This window comes from Macrobrachium nipponense, chromosome 4, assembly GCF_015104395.2.
Source record: "Macrobrachium nipponense isolate FS-2020 chromosome 4, ASM1510439v2, whole genome shotgun sequence".
Taxonomy (NCBI): domain Eukaryota; kingdom Metazoa; phylum Arthropoda; class Malacostraca; order Decapoda; family Palaemonidae; genus Macrobrachium; species Macrobrachium nipponense.
This window is the reverse complement of record NC_061100.1, coordinates 140,952,738-140,973,071: the sequence shown is the minus strand read 5'-3', so window position 1 is coordinate 140,973,071 and position 20,334 is coordinate 140,952,738. Positions and strand designations below refer to the sequence as shown.

Genomic DNA, 20,334 nt, shown 5'->3' with positions numbered 1-20,334 from the left:
TTCATCAGGCAATAAAATAAATATCCCCTTTAAAAGATGCACAGCATTTCATTAGTTTTGTGTGAAAATTATGGCCATTTCCCTCTGCAAAAGTCTGACTCTGCTAAAAAATCCTCTTTGTAATAAATCCATTATTGTGTTGTAGAAAAGGTACGTAAGAAGTCTTGCATTTGTTTATGATCTTTCTGTATGTTTATTCTTTACAGGTTGTACCTCTGATGATGATTCTCTGTTCTTTACTGTAGTTCTCGTGGATTCCATTGATGCTTTCTCCGTGACCTAAACTTTCCCAATACATGTGAGTGTCATGCCTATTTCCATATCAACCAATTTCCAACTTATCCTCTAATCATCATGTGCCCAAACCATTTAGAAACACCCTCCTCATTTGTGGTATGAACTCCCCAATGAATTCCAGCCAAAAACTGGTACGTATTTTATTAACACCTTTCGTAGGTCTCCACCATTTTCTTGTATTGTGACTATTTAAAATGTGTATGGGTAAGGTAGTCTTACTTCCCATTTATTGTTTGAGATCAAGTTTGGAGAATGAAGACTGGAAGAATCATATCAAGAGCCTAGCACAGGCTGTAAAAAAGATACTAAGTGTGCCCTTTAATAAATCCAAGTTGGAGGTAAGAGCTGGCTCACTGATGAAACTAAAAAAAAATGGCATGTGGTACCTATTTGTGAGCATTATGGAAGAGCAAATGAATGCACCCACCTCTTTGTAACTACTATTGTCCCTGCAAGTGATGTAAGTGTAGGGGAAGCAAAGAGAAGTTCATTCAAGGCCTTAAATAAAGGAACTCCATTAAAAATTTTTATGAATATTACCTTATCAGCTTCGGATCCTTTTTCAAATACAAATAGTCAAGAGAGCAAAGGTTATGTTTGTAGTCAAAAACAAAAGTGGCTGGAAGTAAATAATCCAGGGCTAAAGCCAATGTTTCATCCATATTGATGCACTTTTGCATAGATTTCTGATACCATATGGTAAATATTTGGTTTATGTACTGTTGCCAAACTTCTTCCTGACTTATAATCTGACCACAATTAATCTGTATCCCTAAATTTGAGGTTCTTTAATAGGGTTATAAAATCCTAATTACCCCTCCCATGGGCTTTCTAGAAGAAAGAGACTGTTACAGGACAAGGGCAAGGGCGACTTAATTTACAATCTTTGAGGATCCAATAACAGTATTTTGTTATAATTTATTTTCATCAGTGAGTCTGGGCTAGCTATTGGGAATCTGTATAATTCAATTAGATGAATAGAAATTAAATTATCCTTTTCTTTCCCTGTATCAAAGCAGTTTAATGTAAGATTTCAATTCCCCATTTACTGTAATTTTTTTTATTATAATTCATCCTTTAGTTGTCATCAATTTTCAGTTCTTTCGCTCATTCCGTGTCCTCAGTGTTAAAAACCCCAGAACAATAGTGTAAAGATGTTTAATTTTTTTACTATTAACAAGTATTATATACCAAGGTCAACGATAATTAATAAAAAAGTTGAAAGAGGATAGTATAAGAGGGGAATTCTTCTAAAGTATAGTAGAAGTTGTTGAGGTTTGTGTTAACAATTGTCAATTTGCATAAGCTACCTTTATCATGTCCCTTATAAAGTCATCAGTGCAAGATGAAGGCAACTGACCATGAGTATTGGAGAACTGATGAGCTTCCCAGAGGCCTTTTGTGTAGGTTTTTAGTATAAGATCATTAATTAATATAGGGTGAGTGAGTCAATTAAATCTGTCTTGTTTCTGTTTTGAGGAAAATGGCTCAGTTGGGAGAAAATGTAAATCCTGATTAATTACTTGTTAAATGTGTAAACAGAAAATATAAAGTTTCCAAGGTGTACTCATTTATTTTTTTTACTAATATTATTTAAAATGAATCTACTCATATGAGAAAATGTCAATAACCTACCTGCTTATTAATAATCTTGTTAATGAGGTTTTCACTTAGTGTAAATGATGTTCCAACTCTTTTCCGAACCGTGGGTGGTGGCTGACCAGGAGTAGTAGGATATTCAGGTGGTAGTTCACCTGTTAATTCACCTTCACGTAAACATAATAGCCTCAGTTCTTCTGTCTTTTCCTTTATTTTCTCTTGAAGAGCATCCCGCCTCTGCATGAGAGCACTGTGCATCTCCATTCTGGCCTGATGTAAGCTTTCAGTACTTGCACTGTCTTCTGCAAAATTAAGACAAAACCAAATTTAATAGAATTTTTTTTCTACTTCGTTTAATTGAATCTTTTAATTCCCCCCTTGAATGCATTTCTACATTTGTTCCATTTAGTAAAAAGGTTTAGTTTTCTCTTCTTACAGTGGCTATACTACATTTGACCTGCTTTCCTATCTTGGTCTCTCATAGTATCTTCCAACTAACAGTTACTTCTAATCTCTTGAAGAAAAAACTTTACTAATGACTTCAATTCCTTTAACAAAGTAAGGAGTCTCTCCATACTCAAGGTATATCAGTGCACATATAACTTTTTGTTAGAAAGTAGAATGCTTGTAACTAAATTAGCTAAATTGTCATCATCAAGATGTGTTCTGTATCTGCAGATCTGGTATCTAATATACATAATTATAAATGATTGTCTTGACAACTGTATAGCTTTCATTATGAATTAATAGTATCAAGGGCAAGCATCCTTTAGTCAGACTTTTATTGCCAGTAATTACAAAACAGTCATGGAAAACTTGTAATTAACCAAAAATATTGCACCCCAATTTTTCCAAAAAGTTTAACATCTTGTATGTGAAAACAGTATGCCAACCATTTTTTTTAATATACATACTAACAAAAGCATTGTTAAACTAGACAGCAAACAATAGAAATAACTAACTGCAGGCTATCCTTGGAATAAATCCACTCCTTACCAGCTAGAGAATTATTGACTAGTGACGAGTGGGATCCTGATCTTGACAAGTTTGATGATGATGAATGAGTTGACAAGGATACACAACTACGTGACAGTTCCAATGCTAGTTCGGGTAACTGCACTCCACTCACATCGTTCTGAAACAAAATCAAGTTCAATTAATCAGTATCCAAATGATGTAACATTAAATTCCTAAACAATAATGCTATTACAGTTGAAACATTGCAACTCTAAAAGTGAATATGATACTGAAACAAATGCAAACCATCAACATTTCCTTCACTATATACAAATGTTACAGATGCTAAATTTCATGCTGTTTTAAGCTTCTGTACCCTGGATGTTTTGCGGTCGAGGTAGAATTGATGCTGTGCGATCGCCATGGACCAAATTGCTTTGCAGAGCGCTTGAGTCTCTGCGAACCACACATAAACACTAACGTTGCCAGGACCAAATGTTCTTCTTGATACTGATACTCTGAAATAGGAAGGTATCATGAAATCAAGGAGAAATCAAGTTTTGGTGCAGAACAATAGCATTGTAAACAATGCTTCAGAATAGCAATAAGGCCACAATATAATATAAAACAAGATCAGTAGCAAAATCTGAGAACTTAAAAATTCTGTACTAATCTTTGCCTAAAATGATTCAATTTTAAGAGCACACAAGTAGTTTTCAGTGTGAAATTTTTTGTATGGGAAAAACACATTGAAAGGCTTATATTTTACATTATCTGGCATTGAAATACAACTCTCATACATAAGTACAATATTGAGAGGAATATACTATCAGGAAATACATCTTATTAAAAAAAAATGTTTCCTTTAGGAAGATATCAGGAATTAAACTCTTATTAAAAAAATTATTCCCTGTAGTGCTGCACTGTACACACTGTGGTGAATTGTTCTAGGTGTTATCACAAAAAAATGTTAAAATAAAAAATTTAGTATTACTAATCTACTGCATAAATGACAATAGCACGCAAGTCTTTTGATAGTAGACTACTATTTATTTTATAACAGTATTGGCATTATTGTATGTTCGAATTGTAAGATGAAAATGAAGTTATTATTTATTTAAATAATACATATAAAATATCTGAAAACTATCCTTTCGGCTAACAAACTAAAAATACATGCATATATCATAGTTGTGGATTAATGTGCTTCATATTTATATATTAAAATTTACAGTCTATGTATGTATTTTAATAAACCTAAAGTGCATCAGTTCAAAATAAGTTAGGAACATAATTTCTATAATATCTGAATGACCTAATATTAGCTTGTGTTTTCTTGCAGTTGCCATATTTCTTATGCCAAGATCACTGTTGCTATGTAGGTAACATAAACAAGAAATAAATATTATGAACCCAACATTTAGCATTCAATCACAATACAGTAAAGTACCAGAATAAAAAACCATAAATTGTGTCATACAAGTATTCATCTAAGTATTAAAGCTAAAGTTGCATGGCCAGCCAGTTTATGTAACCTCTTACAGTACTTACTGTGTAGTGGCCTCTGTAATGGCAGCTAGCAAATCATCATGGTGATCTCTGGAGTCTTCGATGGCATCCTCGTAGAGATTAAAGGAGCTCAAGGTGTGCACCACTCTACTTGGACAAGACAAACATCATCATGCATTTCATTATCAAAACACACCATGCAATATATTTTGAAAACACACAAAAAATGAATATTTTTCTTTCAGTATTCACTGCTTGTCCCCAAGATCAAGACCACATGACTTCATCGGGGGAACAAGAGCATAACCAGCATTCCTGAATAAAGGAAGTATTCTTCTTATAACTTTAAAGAAGCAATAGTCATTTGTTAGACTGGAATAGGGGCATGACAACAACGAATAAATGTTGACTAATAAGTTTACATAACACCATGATAAATTTTTACTTAGGAATGTTTAAATTATAAATTCAACTAAACCACTACAATACTATCGTGACACTCAAGTTTCTATATTAAAAATTAATATAATCTAGCGTATTTCACACTTAGTCACTGAACAGTATACCCAATTAGCAAAGACTTTATTAAATATAATTTTATCAGTATTTATGAAATAATGTTGAACCAATTTTTATAAAAGCCTTAAATTTATTTGTCTATGAATATTTGTAAATAGAATATACGTATATTGTGTAGTACTCTGGGGAAGGGGAACTGGTTATCTTGAGATAAGAAATGACGGCACATCATTTTAGAAGCTTGAAAGCACAGGCATGGAAGCAGTAGATGCCTTTGCTGCACAACAAACGGTTGAAAACTGCCAAAGTGTTTAGTCTTTTAAAGAGGCAGCCATAGTATATTGTTAACAGGTTAAAATGTCTACAACTGTTAGGATATTTAAAGGGTGTTAATCATATTAGTTTTAAAATCTGATACTAATATCAATGATATAGTATTGGTAGTATCAACTAATACTTCTAACTCATCCCACTCCCTACATAGTAGGAAGTCAAGATGTGCAACTGTATTGAGACCTCAGAATTGCGTTATGCTTACCTTTTTGGATCATGCACTTCAATTGAAAACTTCCTTTCTCTGAAATATAAATTCTCGAGTTGTTTCCAAAGAAAGACGCGCCGAGGTTTCCGTTTGTCCAAAAAATCGTACTGTGCAATGCCACGATGACTGAGACCCAAGAACCAAGGAAGATTCGACCTGTCCCTCACTTCGTAATAATGAACACCGTACGTTGGAAGTCGTTCAACCACGCTCATATACCTGGAGAGAAAAATACAAATATCTCATATCAGTAATGCAATCATTAAAGCAACACTGATGATCTTAACTTTTGTTTAGCACACAAAGAATTAGTCATCAAGGTGGTAATGATGTTATCATAGATTTACATGTACAAGTAAAAACATTTGAAACCACACGTGTAAAATATTTAACTTTAAAATATTAACCTTAAAGTGTGTTCACAAGACAATAAAACACCATGGGCATAATACCGTACATAATAATACAGTCAAATCATCCTTGTCTAATGAGATTCACAAAATGGTTCATTAATTTCTAGAACAGAAGATACTATGCACTTCAAATTCATCAGACACATTCTTTCCTAGTCATCTTTATGCGGTGCAGGCCTTATAAACTACGTGTGTGTTCCTTTTGATTCTTAGGAAAAAGCGAGACAAGATGAGTTTTATAATTTTTATTAAACTTTTGAATAGCGTTCATATGTTATCCCTCACTTATAGACACACACACACACACACACACACACACATTGTGTATTCGGGATCTTAACTGTACAGAAGCTGTTAAATGTTACCTAACACAAGTATTCATACAAGAAATACTATTATTTCTCTGACGAACAAATTCCTTGGATGTATGCAAGACCTTGACAAAGCAATTTTCATGAGAAAACTCAAAATATATAATACACCACCGATTAATTCCGCCTGCTCCGCCAAAAATCTTAGTGCTTCTGTTGTAGTGTGTGTGTAGAGAGAGAGAGAGAGAGAGAGAGAGAGAGAGAGAGAGAGAGAGAGAGAGAGAGAGAGAGAGAGAGAGAGAGAGAGAACTCACTGTAAAATGGCGTGGCCTCGAGTTTGTCCCAAAAGCTGTCGGTGTTCCTCTGCTACCCGCTCTTCGCTGTAAAGAAAGAGAAAAGATTAATTATAGAGAATAATCACCATAACACAGAAGTTGATTTCGTAATGAACCATCTCAATAAGTTTGATTATTATAATGAATAAAACCCCACAAACTTAAAATTAATATACAAGAAACGCCAAAGGACAGTGACTAGATTTTACCATCATTTTCTGTGTATATTTCTGTCTCATTCCCTCCTTATTTTTAATAAGCAAGCCGTAAACACTTCATAAAACCATAAATTATATAATCATCAGCATGACAATACGATACATGTCAGAGCTGCATATTATTTACATTATATACAAGCACCCGATCCCCCAAAGAGCAATTCTTTCTTCTGTTGGTATAGTGGGAAAAAGGTTGGGGGGGGGGGGGGTGGAGGGGGGGGGGGGGGGGACTACATGTGGCGCAGCTGCACGGGACCACTAGACAGGTACTAATGAGGCCTTTTACCTGGCGGAGGTAGAGGTATTCGGTCCACGCAAAACACAATCAAAACCTAAATGAGCCACACACATCATATATGACTTCAACAATATAACACCTCCTCTACAATCACAACAGAAAACCATAAAACCCCGAAGAGAAGAGGTTGTAACTCGTCACCCTAAGCAGCATCACCGGGCTTCACAGTACAATATAGGTGAGAATTTATTTGTAGAAAAGGTGGTGGCCATAAATATAAATTTAACTCAATTCCCCTTGGTTCAAGTTAAAAAAAAAATGATAAATGTCACCAAATGAATTGACAAGAATTTCCCCTATGCAGTATTACAAAAACTTCATTCTCAATCATGTATTGAAGGAGGAAGACGTGGAACGTGGAGTATCTAGCTATACAAACTGAATTTTAACTTTGCCTAAGAGAATAAAAAGAATATTGAATATGCATTAATCATTCAATAAAATGCTTTCCTTTCAAAATACAGTTATATTTATCATCATAATGACAATGCAAAATATTTAGAAACGCATAACATTTGTCCTACAAATTCCACCGAGAAAACATAACTAAAAGCAAACTCTTCCGGAACTATCCTCGACGTTTACTACTTCATTTCCAAGTCTCCTCACGGAACGTCAAGAAACGCACACGACATTTTTTGCCTGTGAATTAAAGCATTTCCAAGAAATTATTTTATATAAAAAAACTTAAAATACTCGACGGGTATATTGCATCTGGGTATTTCCTTTATTTTATTCTTTTATATTAGGGGAATAAAATTAATAAACCGCTTCCTTTTGACATCGGGTAAACGGAGAATATAATTACTTAGCATATACATGGATCAAGTATAAAATTCATTTTCTTGTCCACTGTATCGTAATGTTTTCTTGCAAACTAAAATTATTTGTGTCCAAAGAAAAGCTCTTTATGGCCGTTGCCTATTTCAATATCTTTTGAAATTCCCAAAACACTCGACCATTTAAGAGTTCGTTCCCCACAGGCTTAATTACAATGATTCATTTAAACAGTTCTCGAAAGTTACTATTTTTATTCCAGTATTAATTTTTATCCGATAATAATGGAGTCCACTCCCGGGAAATGGCAAATAGAGAGCTAAAGATAAATGAAGGTTGTTTGTAAACTGAGAGGGTTGGAAACTGAACTAATGTCAATCTTTTCAAAATGGTGGACAATTGGCTACTTCTCCCCTTTTGCCCTCGATTTCTCATGAACTTTGACCTTTCGACGGTGATCGTTTTGTAAACTACTTGCATAGATACAACATTAAAGCCGATAAGCAGAAGTCCAGAAAGGTAAATTCTACGTCATTTTCTTGTGAATAATCATACCAGATCGCTAAATGGGGCAGTTACAAATATGGAATGGATTTAAAGAACACAAAAGGGACTTAAGCCTTAATACATACACTGGAGTTATGGAAATGAAGCCAATTAAAGGATATGCGAATTGGGGCTACAATATAAATGTGCAACGATGTAACTGCCCAAAAATTTCGCATCAGAAGCATGCACGAAACAATTAATGTAACAATTGGTGTACTTACTAGGTTACCATACATATAAACGGAGCGCAAGGTACTAATGACATTATGCTGGAAACCGATTAACAAAATAATGAAATACTAAAGGAAATTAAGTTTTGTGTGTGTGTGTGAACACCTGAACTTGAACTCATGTACTTATCGGCGCTGCGTTATCATCACTATTTTTTGGTTTGCAACCATTTTACATGTGGTACATTTTTCAAATCTCTTAAACTGAATGTCAAATGTAAAATATGGTCAGTTTACATCAGATAATGTGGAATTGCTGTTAGGTGTAAGATACCGGGAAAATATGCCAGTGCAGGCCACAATATTGGGTCTCTGTTACGTTTTAACTGACTGTCATTTATCAAAAAACAAGACCCCAGGTATCTGTTAAACTAAGGTGCAATTGTATTATCATCAAAGCACTTTGCTTGATGAAGATGCCCGAGTTACAGTGTCATGATGACAGTAAAAGTATAAAAGCTGGAGCGAATTTGTGAGTAAATTATTTTCAAATTTCCATGCAAGTATAACCGCAATCACTCATCGGTATTCATTCATATTATGCAATTTTATTGTTCAGTATTGAAAAGCGCTACGCCCCAAACGTATTCCGAATTATTAACATCTATCATCACTACTTCGTAATTTCTATTATGTATTTGCATATTAAGGCTTACCCGGGTATGCATGCCCATTCCGGAGTATTAAAAGAAATGAAAGAAGTCTTCCCTTTAATCTACTAAATGTTTGTCGGCAACCATTTTTAATAGCGCAAGAGATCACAAAATCCAATGTCTTTTCTATTTTCCGAACCATCTTTTGTGCACTAATTAAGTGTTATCCCATTACAATGGCACGCTCATAATCGCTCCCCTACTTTTGCCAACAAACTTCCAATAGCCTTTCCCAAAACATTCAACGGACGAAAAAAGATCTGTTTATGGCTTACAAAAGGCAGGTCAGCCAAGGGAAAAAAAAATCTGCAAACCCCAACGCCTGGAAGCCATTCGCTGGTTAAGAATTTGGGATGCTGGCCATTTCTTCTCCTCTTATCTTATTTTCTCGTTTTAAGGCTTACGGCTTGACCATTCCTCGGGATCTGATTACAGAAAGGATACCGACTCAAAGGAGGACTCGCATTCGAGGCTATCCCAAAATCTACTTCAGGTAATGGAGTCTGAAGGACGAATTTCAAGGCTGAAAACGTATGCCTATTGCTTACGATACCAGAGGAATCAAGGATTTTTTTTTTTTTTTTTTTTTTTTTTTTTGTTTTTTTTTTTTTTTTGCGAAACATTTCCCAATTTCCTCCCACTAAAGGTAGAACGCTCTTTCTTGCCATCAAAGGAAGCAACAGCAGCGCCAACAATAGTCAACGTGAAAACATCTGAGAACTAAAAACCATCCAAATAACCAGATCTTTTCCCACGGGGAGCCTTCCGAAAAGCAACAACTAAAATATAATACATATACAAAAATGGTCTAGCCGTCTCTCACACATAAAAGTATTTCATCTTTTCCTCCACATGAAAAGATCCCGGAAACTAGAAAGGAAAGAGAAAAAAAAGGGGGAGAGAGAGAATCTAACACCAGAAATGCCGAGTCTAACTTCATTCCTAACCATAACGAAGAGCTGTGGATGTTAAAAGGGCTTACCCCCTCAAAAGGAAGGCAAATAAACCTAAATAAATAATATTAAATAAGGAAAACATAAATGTCTGATTACTTTTTCCTTCTCAAAGGCCCCATTACTACCTCCTACAGCCCTCCCCCTCCCATATCCCATTCCGGTACTACTTTCCCTCCTGCGCGCCTCGTAAAATGATATGAATAGCAAAAGGTTGAGCCCGATAGGCTGGACCGGTCGGATGCTTGTTAAAATAGGTGAGGGCAAACGTTGCATAATCTTCGACAAAGGCCCCTGTCGCTTGCGGGGACAATATGAGGGGAATCGATGTCTCACAATAAGCCAAAACATTCCACGCTTATAAAACCGGCTTTTGAAAAAAGAAACCAACCCCCCTTCCCCTTCCCCCTTGGGAAAAGAAGAGAAGAAAAAAAATAATGATATTCAGGAATACTAAAGAACGTGTACATTAAGGACTGGCTGAGGTTCGGAGTCACCCCACCATACCTAGAGGTGAATGACTGCCGTTGTACTCTTTCATAAAACGGCAAAGTCAGTGATTACTCTATCGAAGGACTTGGGACTGGTTCTTGCTCGCGGATGCTGGCTAAGATACAAATTATATCCAACCAATGCTATGATGTGAGGAATTTTTATCATTCATATATACACTCAGCTTCAAAAATAAAATACCAATTTGGCATAATGGTTACTTAAAAAAAAAAGAGGGGGCTGCTATCAGTAACTACAGACGACTAATAATCATCTCTACGTGCGGGTTAACTCAACTTACCAATATTGTAAAGACGGATGATCACGTATTACGCTAGTCGGTAACACGTGGCACTTCCTTAGTTGCGAATGTGTCGAAGATTCGCTGGAAAAAAAAAATGAATTGTATAACAAGATGATACTTTGATTTTATAACACACAGATATATATATATATATATATATATATATATATATCTAATATATATATATATATATATATATATATATATATATATATATATATATATATATATATATATATATATATATATATATAAAGATAAATGCTTTATTCTGTAACTAAAATTAGCATTATAACTACACTGCAGCAGAAATATGAATAAAGGATGATAATTAAATAGATAAAAGACACAATAGGGAATAATTTGCTTTCTGCTAATGATTGCCAATATATTACAAGTAAAAAGAGAGAACATAACTTACTCAGAAAAATCTCCATACGTTGCCTGTAAGGCGAGGGCCGCTAATTTAAATGCAGTGTCACTATCTAATTCCAGCTGACCCTGCAAATAAGAAAGGAACATACGTCAAAATCAGTTACAGAGATCTCCATCTACAAATGATGAAGGCTTAAGCCTCTATATTTTTTACTTAGAGATGTGCACTGATGTCATTTAGTCGTGTTTAATTCTTCCCGTTATTACTTAATCATTAGATGTTGCTTTGTAATTATAGATTCGATCAAGCCCAAGCGCTGACCCAGTTAACGAATGTTAAAACTGAATAAAGCTAAGGGTCTATGATATGAATTATGCATCGATACAAAGACCACGAGTATAATTCACAGAGAGCCCAAGCGTTTATATATGAAATGAGATTCAGGAAAATGTAGGAATAAAAGATGTATGGAAGGTTCTTCACACACGATCAATCATTGATATTAATTGTGATAATCAAGAGCAACTACCCTTCTACCACATAATTTCTTATATCATGAAAAGAGTGAATCCTTTTTAAAGGATGCAAGACGCCAGAAAAAGAGAAGCCGCCTCACATCTGGTTATAATTCTGTCTTAAACACATTTTGTGGTATATGTAAATACTGAAGTGTCAAATCAGAAGAGAATAGCTGCGGTTCTAAAATCCTATTTTTTTTAATCTTCATTCCTGTAAATTGAAAATAATGTGAAGGTAGCAAATCTCATCTCAGTTGATGTTACATAAAATGGTACACAAGTTGTTATGTGTCGTCTTGCTTAAAAAAGTATCACAACTGGCTCAACTTTAATAGCTAACCTCTGGTTTTTATCCTCTAAAGAAAATGGCAGTGGAAGCGACTTAAAAGAAATGGCTACAGTATTAAGGGCTCATCCAACACCGGATCAATAACATTACATATACACGTAGAAAAGGTTAATTTTTGGACAGCTTTATAGCCCATATAACATATAGGAAATATAAAAAAAAGAAACAAAATGAAAAACTTAAGACACCAACATTGTACCAAAAAAATTTACCTCTATAAATCTGCGCTCGATTCCTGAAACCCGGTTTCTGAACTCATTAAAATCACTTGAAAATTTTATCAAGTGTGTACTTTCCTAACAATGATAAATATTCATTTAATATAACGATGTAAGCACACCCTCAACTCTCTACTTTTATAATAGTTTTGTTCCGTTCAAAAAGCACATCACGTACACATGAAAGACATTCATATTCAACAATAAACCCTAAGTGTATTTGAGAAAAAAGAAGAAGATAAAAGCTATATATATATATATATATATATATATATATATATATATATATATATATATTAGTATATCACATCGCGGAAGACTTTGGTGGAACGTCCGACTATGCAATAGGAAAAAAAGTACTGTACTTACTACTAAGCTACACAAAGTTAAAGTACAAGTAAATTCAATTTAATAATATATATATGGAATGGAACGGATCATAGGGGTCCTTTTGTTTGCAGTAAATCTATATTCGGCCAAGAAAGTAACTCTATTATCGTTGACTCAAAATAATTTATCCGTAATTAACCCAAAAGAATTTTTACTGTTACGACGTAGCATACAGCAGTTCTTCCACTCTTAAGTGCAAACGTATTTTCCTATTCTCTCTCTCTCTCTCTCTCTTCTCTCTCTCTCTCTCTTCTCCTCTTCTCTCTCTCGTCTCTCTCTCTCTCTCTCTCTCCTCTCTCTCTCACTCTCCTCTCTCTTCTCTCTCTCTCTCTCTTAACGATTATAGACCATAGGTAACACGAGAAAACTCTAGGGTTTCAGATTCTGAGGCAAACATGATAATCTTGTCTAAAGGTATCAAATGAAGATAAACGGGTGTATTCTCTCTCTCTCTCTCTCTCTCTCTCTCTCTCTCTCTCTCTCTCTCTCTCTTAACGATTATAGACCATAGGTAACACGAGAAAACTCTCCTACGGGTTTCAGATTCTGATGCACCACGTGATAATCCCAAGAATTCCCATGGTAGACAAGTCCCATTTTCTCGGCTACGGTTTTGTATAATAGGTGTGAACGTCACTCAAGAGTGTAACGGGGTCCTAACATTTTTCACCTGTAAGAGTGTAGGGGAAGAGTAGAAAGCGAGGACTCCTGACTCGTGAGGAGTGAAATTGGGATAGAAGTTGGTCACCCCCAAGAGTGGCACAGGACAAGACGATGGTGGACCTCAACCTCCCGAAATTCCCACAGGTAGCACGGCAGGTTAATCAACCATCAAGACATGTTACATACTCCTGCACACATATAATGAAAATAGTTTCAACTACGAACATGACAAGGGAATGGCAGGTCCAAATGGACAGGCTACAGCAGGGACAAGAACAATGTTATTTGATATTCTTCATTTTTTTTTTTGAGGAAACTGCATTTTCTTTCCCTCATGTAAAACGAAGTTTCCCATTTTCTAAATAATCTATCATCCCGCTTTCACAATGAAGATTAGCGATATTTTCTTCTCTGGCTTCTGTTCTAGATCCTCACTTTTTCTTTTTACATTATTCAATGCAAAATGGAAAACAGAAAAGTTACAGAAGTTCTACGGCAAGCCACAATAATTACAACACGGATTAAATAAACTTAACACCTTAATCTAGATGTTCATCTTCGTGCTTTCCCAAAATCGCATTGCAGAACAAACCTGTTTAAGGCAATCGTAACAACTCTATTTACCATAAATAGTGACTTAGAACTTGAATAAACCATTGTTTGAATTTTACCAGTTTCCTCCAAAATTATGAAGGAAAACTCAAAAGCTTAAGTCTCAATGCATGACAAACAGAAAATATTTTCAACAATGGAAAGAAGCCAAAATAGATGTGACGACCCAATATCTGCAAACAAAACTTACTGTTTTATTGACGTCTTTACCAGACAGCAAAATGTCAGTGGATCATTTGGAATTCAAACCTTCACTTGAGGATTATCAACTTCCGTCTTATTTATTCAGATATTCTAATGTAATTCAGAAAACCTCAACAAAATGGAGCATAAACGACTATGGATGTATTTTGTTTGGGGAACGTTCGCCAATACAATTTCGTCAAGTCTTATTATCATGCGTAAACACTTCACATACACAGTTTATACGAGTGTCATTTGAATAAAAACGAGAAATCTAGAATACAAGAACGAATCACTGGTATTCCTCAGTAGTTCTGAAACATCTCCGTCTATGGCTTCTGAAATTGCGCAAAAAATTGTATTTTCAGAAAATCTTCAAAGACCATGAAAGATCTGATTTTTATCCTTTCGTGTTTTGAATATCATCCGCCAGTTTGGTTATTCAGCATTTGCCACGCAGTTAAATTGTTGGTTAAAAACTTGGTTTTGATCGTTATTTTGTTCTAAACCTTATAAATTTGACACCATCGTTGAAATGACTCAGTGTGTATGCTTTTTATACAATTTCTCAGAATTTTGATAATCCTTAGATTTTCATAAGCTATATCACCCGCCAAGTACTACATTAGCAGTTAATTCTAGAAGTCTTGCCTTTTCTTTTTAGGTTCAGTACCCACCAGTGGCGTGGTTGGTTTGGTGTTTGCTTCTCACCTCGGTGGTCGCGGGTTCGATTCTCGGCCATTCCATTGAGGAGTGAGAGATGTGATTTCTGGTGATAGAAATTCACTCTCGACGTGGTTCACTGGTTCCATGCAACGTAAAAACACCATACAAACAAACCCACCAGTTTCAGAGCAGCTCTGTTGCACCTGTGACCAAGTTATGGAATGGTCTTCCTAATCACGTACTTGAATCGGTGGAACTTCAGAAGTTCTAACTGGGTGCAAATGAGGTTTGTTAAGCAGGGTCCACATGAGCCATTTCAGAGTTCAGGCGTTCAATCTTAGACTGTTTTGTTTTTCAAGTTATGATCAAGCTTCTTATTTCTGCCTTTTTTCTTATTTGTGGCCATGATTTGACCAATAACACTATTATTTGAAGAATAACAACGATCTTTCGTTAAGACAGACCCCCCCCCCCCCCCGCCCCCAAATCCCCCACCCTACACACGCTGCATAATCATCCAAAATGAGAATCGCCAAACAAGCAAAGGAAAGGCTGATGTACAAAGAGAGCTCAGAATCAAAACATCCTCATGTTTTCATTCGCATTCCAAGGTTACTACTCCACTACGCATCACAGCTGAAAAATGATTACAATTCTATTTGCAGGATTATTCATGGTACAATGTAGTCTGCTCAATGTTTTTTTCCATGGCTGGAAGTCTAATTCAACCGGACGAAGACAATGAAAACTATGGCATTATGAAATTTTCTATAAAAAAAAAACGAAAATACAACAAGACTTTATTTACATCATCAAGTTGTGGTAGGTAAGCAGCAAAATTGGTTAAAACAATATGCCATGTTAAAGAAGTAAGCAAATTTTCGTAATCAAAAGCGATACCACAAGAACATGCCAAGCAGTAAAACACATCGTACTGGTCGTCATCAAAGTGAATTGTTATTTCTTGTGACGACTAAATAATTCGAAAATGACATTACATTTTGATTTCCGCTTCCCTCTTTTACAATTCTTTTACTTACAAAGGCACTAAATTATCTGATCAATATATTTATTCTAAAAGTATGTGCAAAATAAGTAATATACTCAAATTCGAGACAAAGAGAAAAACTATTATACGCATGTTCAACAAAAACACGAATACGCCGTCAAGTATCTCCTGGACAAGCATGGTAGTCAATACTAAGAAAATGACAGAAGAACTAGAGCCATTCTAATTAATATCTGCGGGAGGAAAACGTGGATTTCACAGTTAAATGTAGGGCAAAAAGATATGGTAAAAATGGAAAAGTTGGAAATGGATGAGAGTGGTGATGAGTGAGTCACAGTTCCATGTCCGGTGTTCAGTGGAGGAGGGTACCTCCCACCCGGTACGTACCTCCCACCCCTCACCGTTATGCTTCAATCCACACCACACGAGGTACGTAAAATCTCGTCTCACCGAACTCCCCTTTCCCATTTCTTCTTGATCATTTTCCTACTACTTCAAAACTGTCAAAAGGCCGTGGCATACACACACAACTTTCCAATCAACAAGTTTTATTACATTTTCTTTTTCGTACACATTTTGAAAACATTCAAAGAGCTGTTTAAACATTTAAATTTCTGATCATCAAAAATACACAGAATGAAGGAAAGAAGAGACAAGGCTTTAGTTTCTTTAGTGTACGTGACCGTCTCTCTCTCTCTCTCTCTCTCTCTCTCTCTCTCTCTCTCACCAACAGACCGAAGCAAGATCCGAATCCCAAAGATATATCCAACCTTAAGTAAATATTATTCATGAAAAGCTTTCTGCTTCTCTAACAAAAAAAAAAAAAAAAAAAAAAAAAAAAAACTTTTTTTAGCTCGTATCTCCTTCCGCCATTAGGTTAATCACCTGCTTTTCCGCACTTTTAGCAGTTATCAAATACCTGTTGAGTATTTATCAGCTTCTATTCCCATGTGAGGTTTTCAATATACTCCTACTTGCTTCTTATTCACACGATTCAGATGATGTTGAAAATATAAACTATATCTTTCAATGTCTCCGTACAATATATATAAGCGATGCTTTTATATAACAATTCGGTACAGCCAGGGACGACCTAAATCAGACTGATGCAAGTTGCGTTGTACAATCCGGTACTCTTCCGGTAGCCTGGAATTCCAACTGCATGTTTTATACATGTAAAATTACACTTCCTCATTATACGGACGTATGTATGCTCTCTCTCTCTCTCTCTCACACACACACACACAAACATATATATATATATATATATATATATATATATATATATATATATATATATATATATATATATTCTACATTGTGTGCTGCGCATGTATCAAATTACCTGCACCTGCGAAAAGCTGGTAATTTGCCATGTACATGCGAAAAATGGAAAATAAATCATTGTTATTCACAGAACGTAATAACTGCAACAAATGTGAACTACAAGGCACGTTAAAACGGAGGACACGAGGTAAACCACCAGTATATCTGAAGTTTCCCAGGAAAACAAAAAGCTTTTTTCAAAACAAATTAAAAATCACACTGGCAAAAATGACATTTAGTCAAGACCGTGAAAACTGTTTGCATGGCAAGACTTGAGAAACGGCGAAGCACTGAAACGGTAGAGCACAACAACAGCGTCACCATTACGGTAGACAGTAACTTCCGGCCAAAGGCCACCCACCGCCGACACCACCACAAATCACGACGCTTGCACCAGCAGAAGAGCCAACAACCCTGGAGTCTCCTGCCGCTTCATACGCGACAGGATTCGCTTCCTTCATTCCACGTTATACTATTTATTGTTTTCGCATAATACTGAAGATTTCAATCATTCCTTCATTCACACGCATCTTCCTCGATTTGATATTTCATCAAAATCATTTCCTAAATACAGTGTGCGATACTTGCCAAGATTTGTAACGGTAGACAACTAATATGTTCACTAGTACATTTATTTTATACTTTAAGGAAAACCTAAAAGAAAATGGCACTAGATAACCAAGATATGTTCCAGCGCTTTACCTTATGGCCTCATAATCAATCAATAAATCTTCTGTCTGCCAGGTTAGGGCCATCACTAAATTTGTGATTTATTTAGAAAAAAAAAAAAAAAAAGTTCATAATAAAGAAGCAACACCTAAGCTACGATGTATTTCATGTAACACTGACATAAAAAAAGATAGTTGCCAATGAGTGTTCGATACGCACATCGCACTTCCCATAAAATATTCACAAAAAACGTTAAAGCCAGAAGCATTTTCACACGATGGGCAAACATCGTAGTCAAGTAGCCAAGCTCCGCTCGTCGCCAGTTCCCTGTTACGGTTAATTGACAAAAACACCTTCATAATTTTTGAAAAAAAGAAAATTATCACATAACGTGCTGTTAACAAACCTTTTCCTATTAATTAAATAAAAGTATATATATATATATATATATTATATAGATATATATATATATAGAATATATAATATATCTATATAATATATATAATATAAAGAGGAGAGAGTAGTTTTGATTGAAGTATGCTGCGTTTTGTGATAAACTTAGCATGGCTCTTTGTGTACGTGTGCGCGTATGTATGTGTATGTAGAGGAATGCTTCAAAATGACAATGTGTAACAGCGACATGCTGTGATAAAAGATAAGCTTGACATCATAGTGCCCACGTGGCCGACCTAGGCCACATTTGAAATTCTCCGTGATGACTAACGCGAGAGGAAAAAGCAAGCGGTCAGGAGAAAACCTAAATTCTCTCGCACATCTTTTATGTAGAAATCCCAATGACAATTATTGTCACCTTTCTCGTATTGTCATTATTCTGTACATTGTTATGCCTACCCGATTTCCATTCAGATGTTATGTATCTGTTTATATGTAAATTTGTTTGTGAAAAACACATATCTGTCAAAGAGGTCGGGACTACTTTGCAGCTCACACGAGCTATTGACCCTTGTGAAAGTTTTGTGAATAAATTAGTAAGCTGTAGACTCCGTCTATCATTCGTACCTCACCTCACAACATCTTTCAAACAACTAAACATACATTTACGAAGGCTACATGGAATCGAATTACGAAAGGGCTATGAAGCCAAACATATTTGGTAACAACCTAACCCTTCAGGCTAATGTCAATCAGTTTTATCTATATAAATGTGAGCATCTAATGAATAATGAGCCCTGCCGTTAGGATTGGGCAGAATCATTACTGCCTGACAAAGGGAAAGCTGTGGTGGTAAGTTGTATAAGATTTGAGAAGCATAAACATAATGAAAATGATAACACAAACACACACACACACACACACCACACACATATATATATGGGTGGGGTTATGTGATATAATATATATATCATATATAATAGAATTATATATATTAAGATATATATATATTAATAGAGTATTATATATATATATATATATATATGATATACTATATATAGCTCTATATATATATACATATATATATATATAGTATATATATATATATAATATATATATATTATATATATAATATATATATATATAATATATGAACAAAGTTACAACCACGAAGGAAAACTAAAACAGTGCTGATGCTAAATACTTTCGTCTTATTACCAAGACATGGGCACAGCATGTTAGCATCTCCAGTGTTCGAATTTTTCTTCGTGGATGTTACTTTGTTATATATATATATATATATATATATATATATATATATAGATATATACTATATATATGTGTGTGTGTGTGTGTGTGTGTGTGTGTGTGTGTGTGTGTGTGTGTGTGTGGTGTGTGTTGCAAGGGTAAGCTTGAAATTTCCCACGAATTATAAATTTATGATAAAATGCAGAGAAACAGACTGACCTTATGTTACGGCCCTAACCCTGACCTTTAAGTGAAAGTACAACTGTGGAGATGCTTTGTTCTATTTCATGGTAAACAATGGGCTCTTATCTAATAAATCGAGATACGAACTGAATTCATACGAAAGACGAGTCTTCCGTTTGCGAGCTAACAAATAAGGAGTGTTTAGATAATGCAGAACAATAAAGGCATTTCTTTTATTCGCCCGCTCATGTTGTTCCTGAGGGCCACACCGGATGATGTGCTGAGAATTTACTGTAAATTATAATCTGATTGACTTTATTACAAATAAGCTAATATAGAAAAACACAGAATTTTGTGTAAATGAAAATAATTGGAACCCACTGGACTTCATCTCTAATTATTTTAAACTGAACTGACATCTTTCCTGATGTTTGAAAATGCAAAGGCTCCTTATTCCCTCCCGTGTCCTCACAAAATGTAGCAATTATTAGCGAAAAGGGCGATGACACGTTTTTGTTTTCCCTCCCTTGGAGGAATCAATTACAAACGATACAGTCGACAATCATTACATAATCA

At 35.2% G+C, this 20,334-nt stretch overlaps 1 protein-coding gene and 1 long non-coding RNA gene across 12 annotated transcripts in view; one reads left to right on the top strand and one right to left on the bottom strand.

Annotated features, from left to right (window-relative positions):
• The window catches only part of LOC135211237 (uncharacterized), a 93,235-nt gene extending 91,236 nt beyond the window's left edge, over positions 1-1,999 (top strand). Inside the window, exon 3 of the long non-coding RNA XR_010313646.1 lies at positions 207-1,999. This is a non-coding gene — a long non-coding RNA (uncharacterized LOC135211237). The remainder of the gene's footprint in view (positions 1-206) is intronic.
• Positions 1-20,334, bottom strand: part of LOC135211236 (FERM domain-containing protein 4A-like) — a 770,148-nt gene that overhangs the window by 14,504 nt on the left and 735,310 nt on the right. For 9 of the 11 annotated variants that reach the window (XM_064244502.1, XM_064244496.1, XM_064244498.1 and 6 more), the window contains 8 exons: positions 11,377-11,456; positions 10,953-11,036; positions 6,461-6,526; positions 5,420-5,641; positions 4,405-4,512; positions 3,230-3,371; positions 2,893-3,031; positions 1,933-2,198 (listed from right to left, as the gene is read on the bottom strand). In XM_064244502.1, coding sequence (XP_064100572.1) covers positions 1,933-2,198; positions 2,893-3,031; positions 3,230-3,371; positions 4,405-4,512; positions 5,420-5,641; positions 6,461-6,526; positions 10,953-11,036; positions 11,377-11,456 — 1,107 coding nt within the window. The remainder of the gene's footprint in view (positions 1-1,932; positions 2,199-2,892; positions 3,032-3,229; positions 3,372-4,404; positions 4,513-5,419; positions 5,642-6,460; positions 6,527-10,952; positions 11,037-11,376; positions 11,457-20,334) is intronic. The other 2 variants (XM_064244497.1, XM_064244504.1) reach the window with 2 other exon arrangements.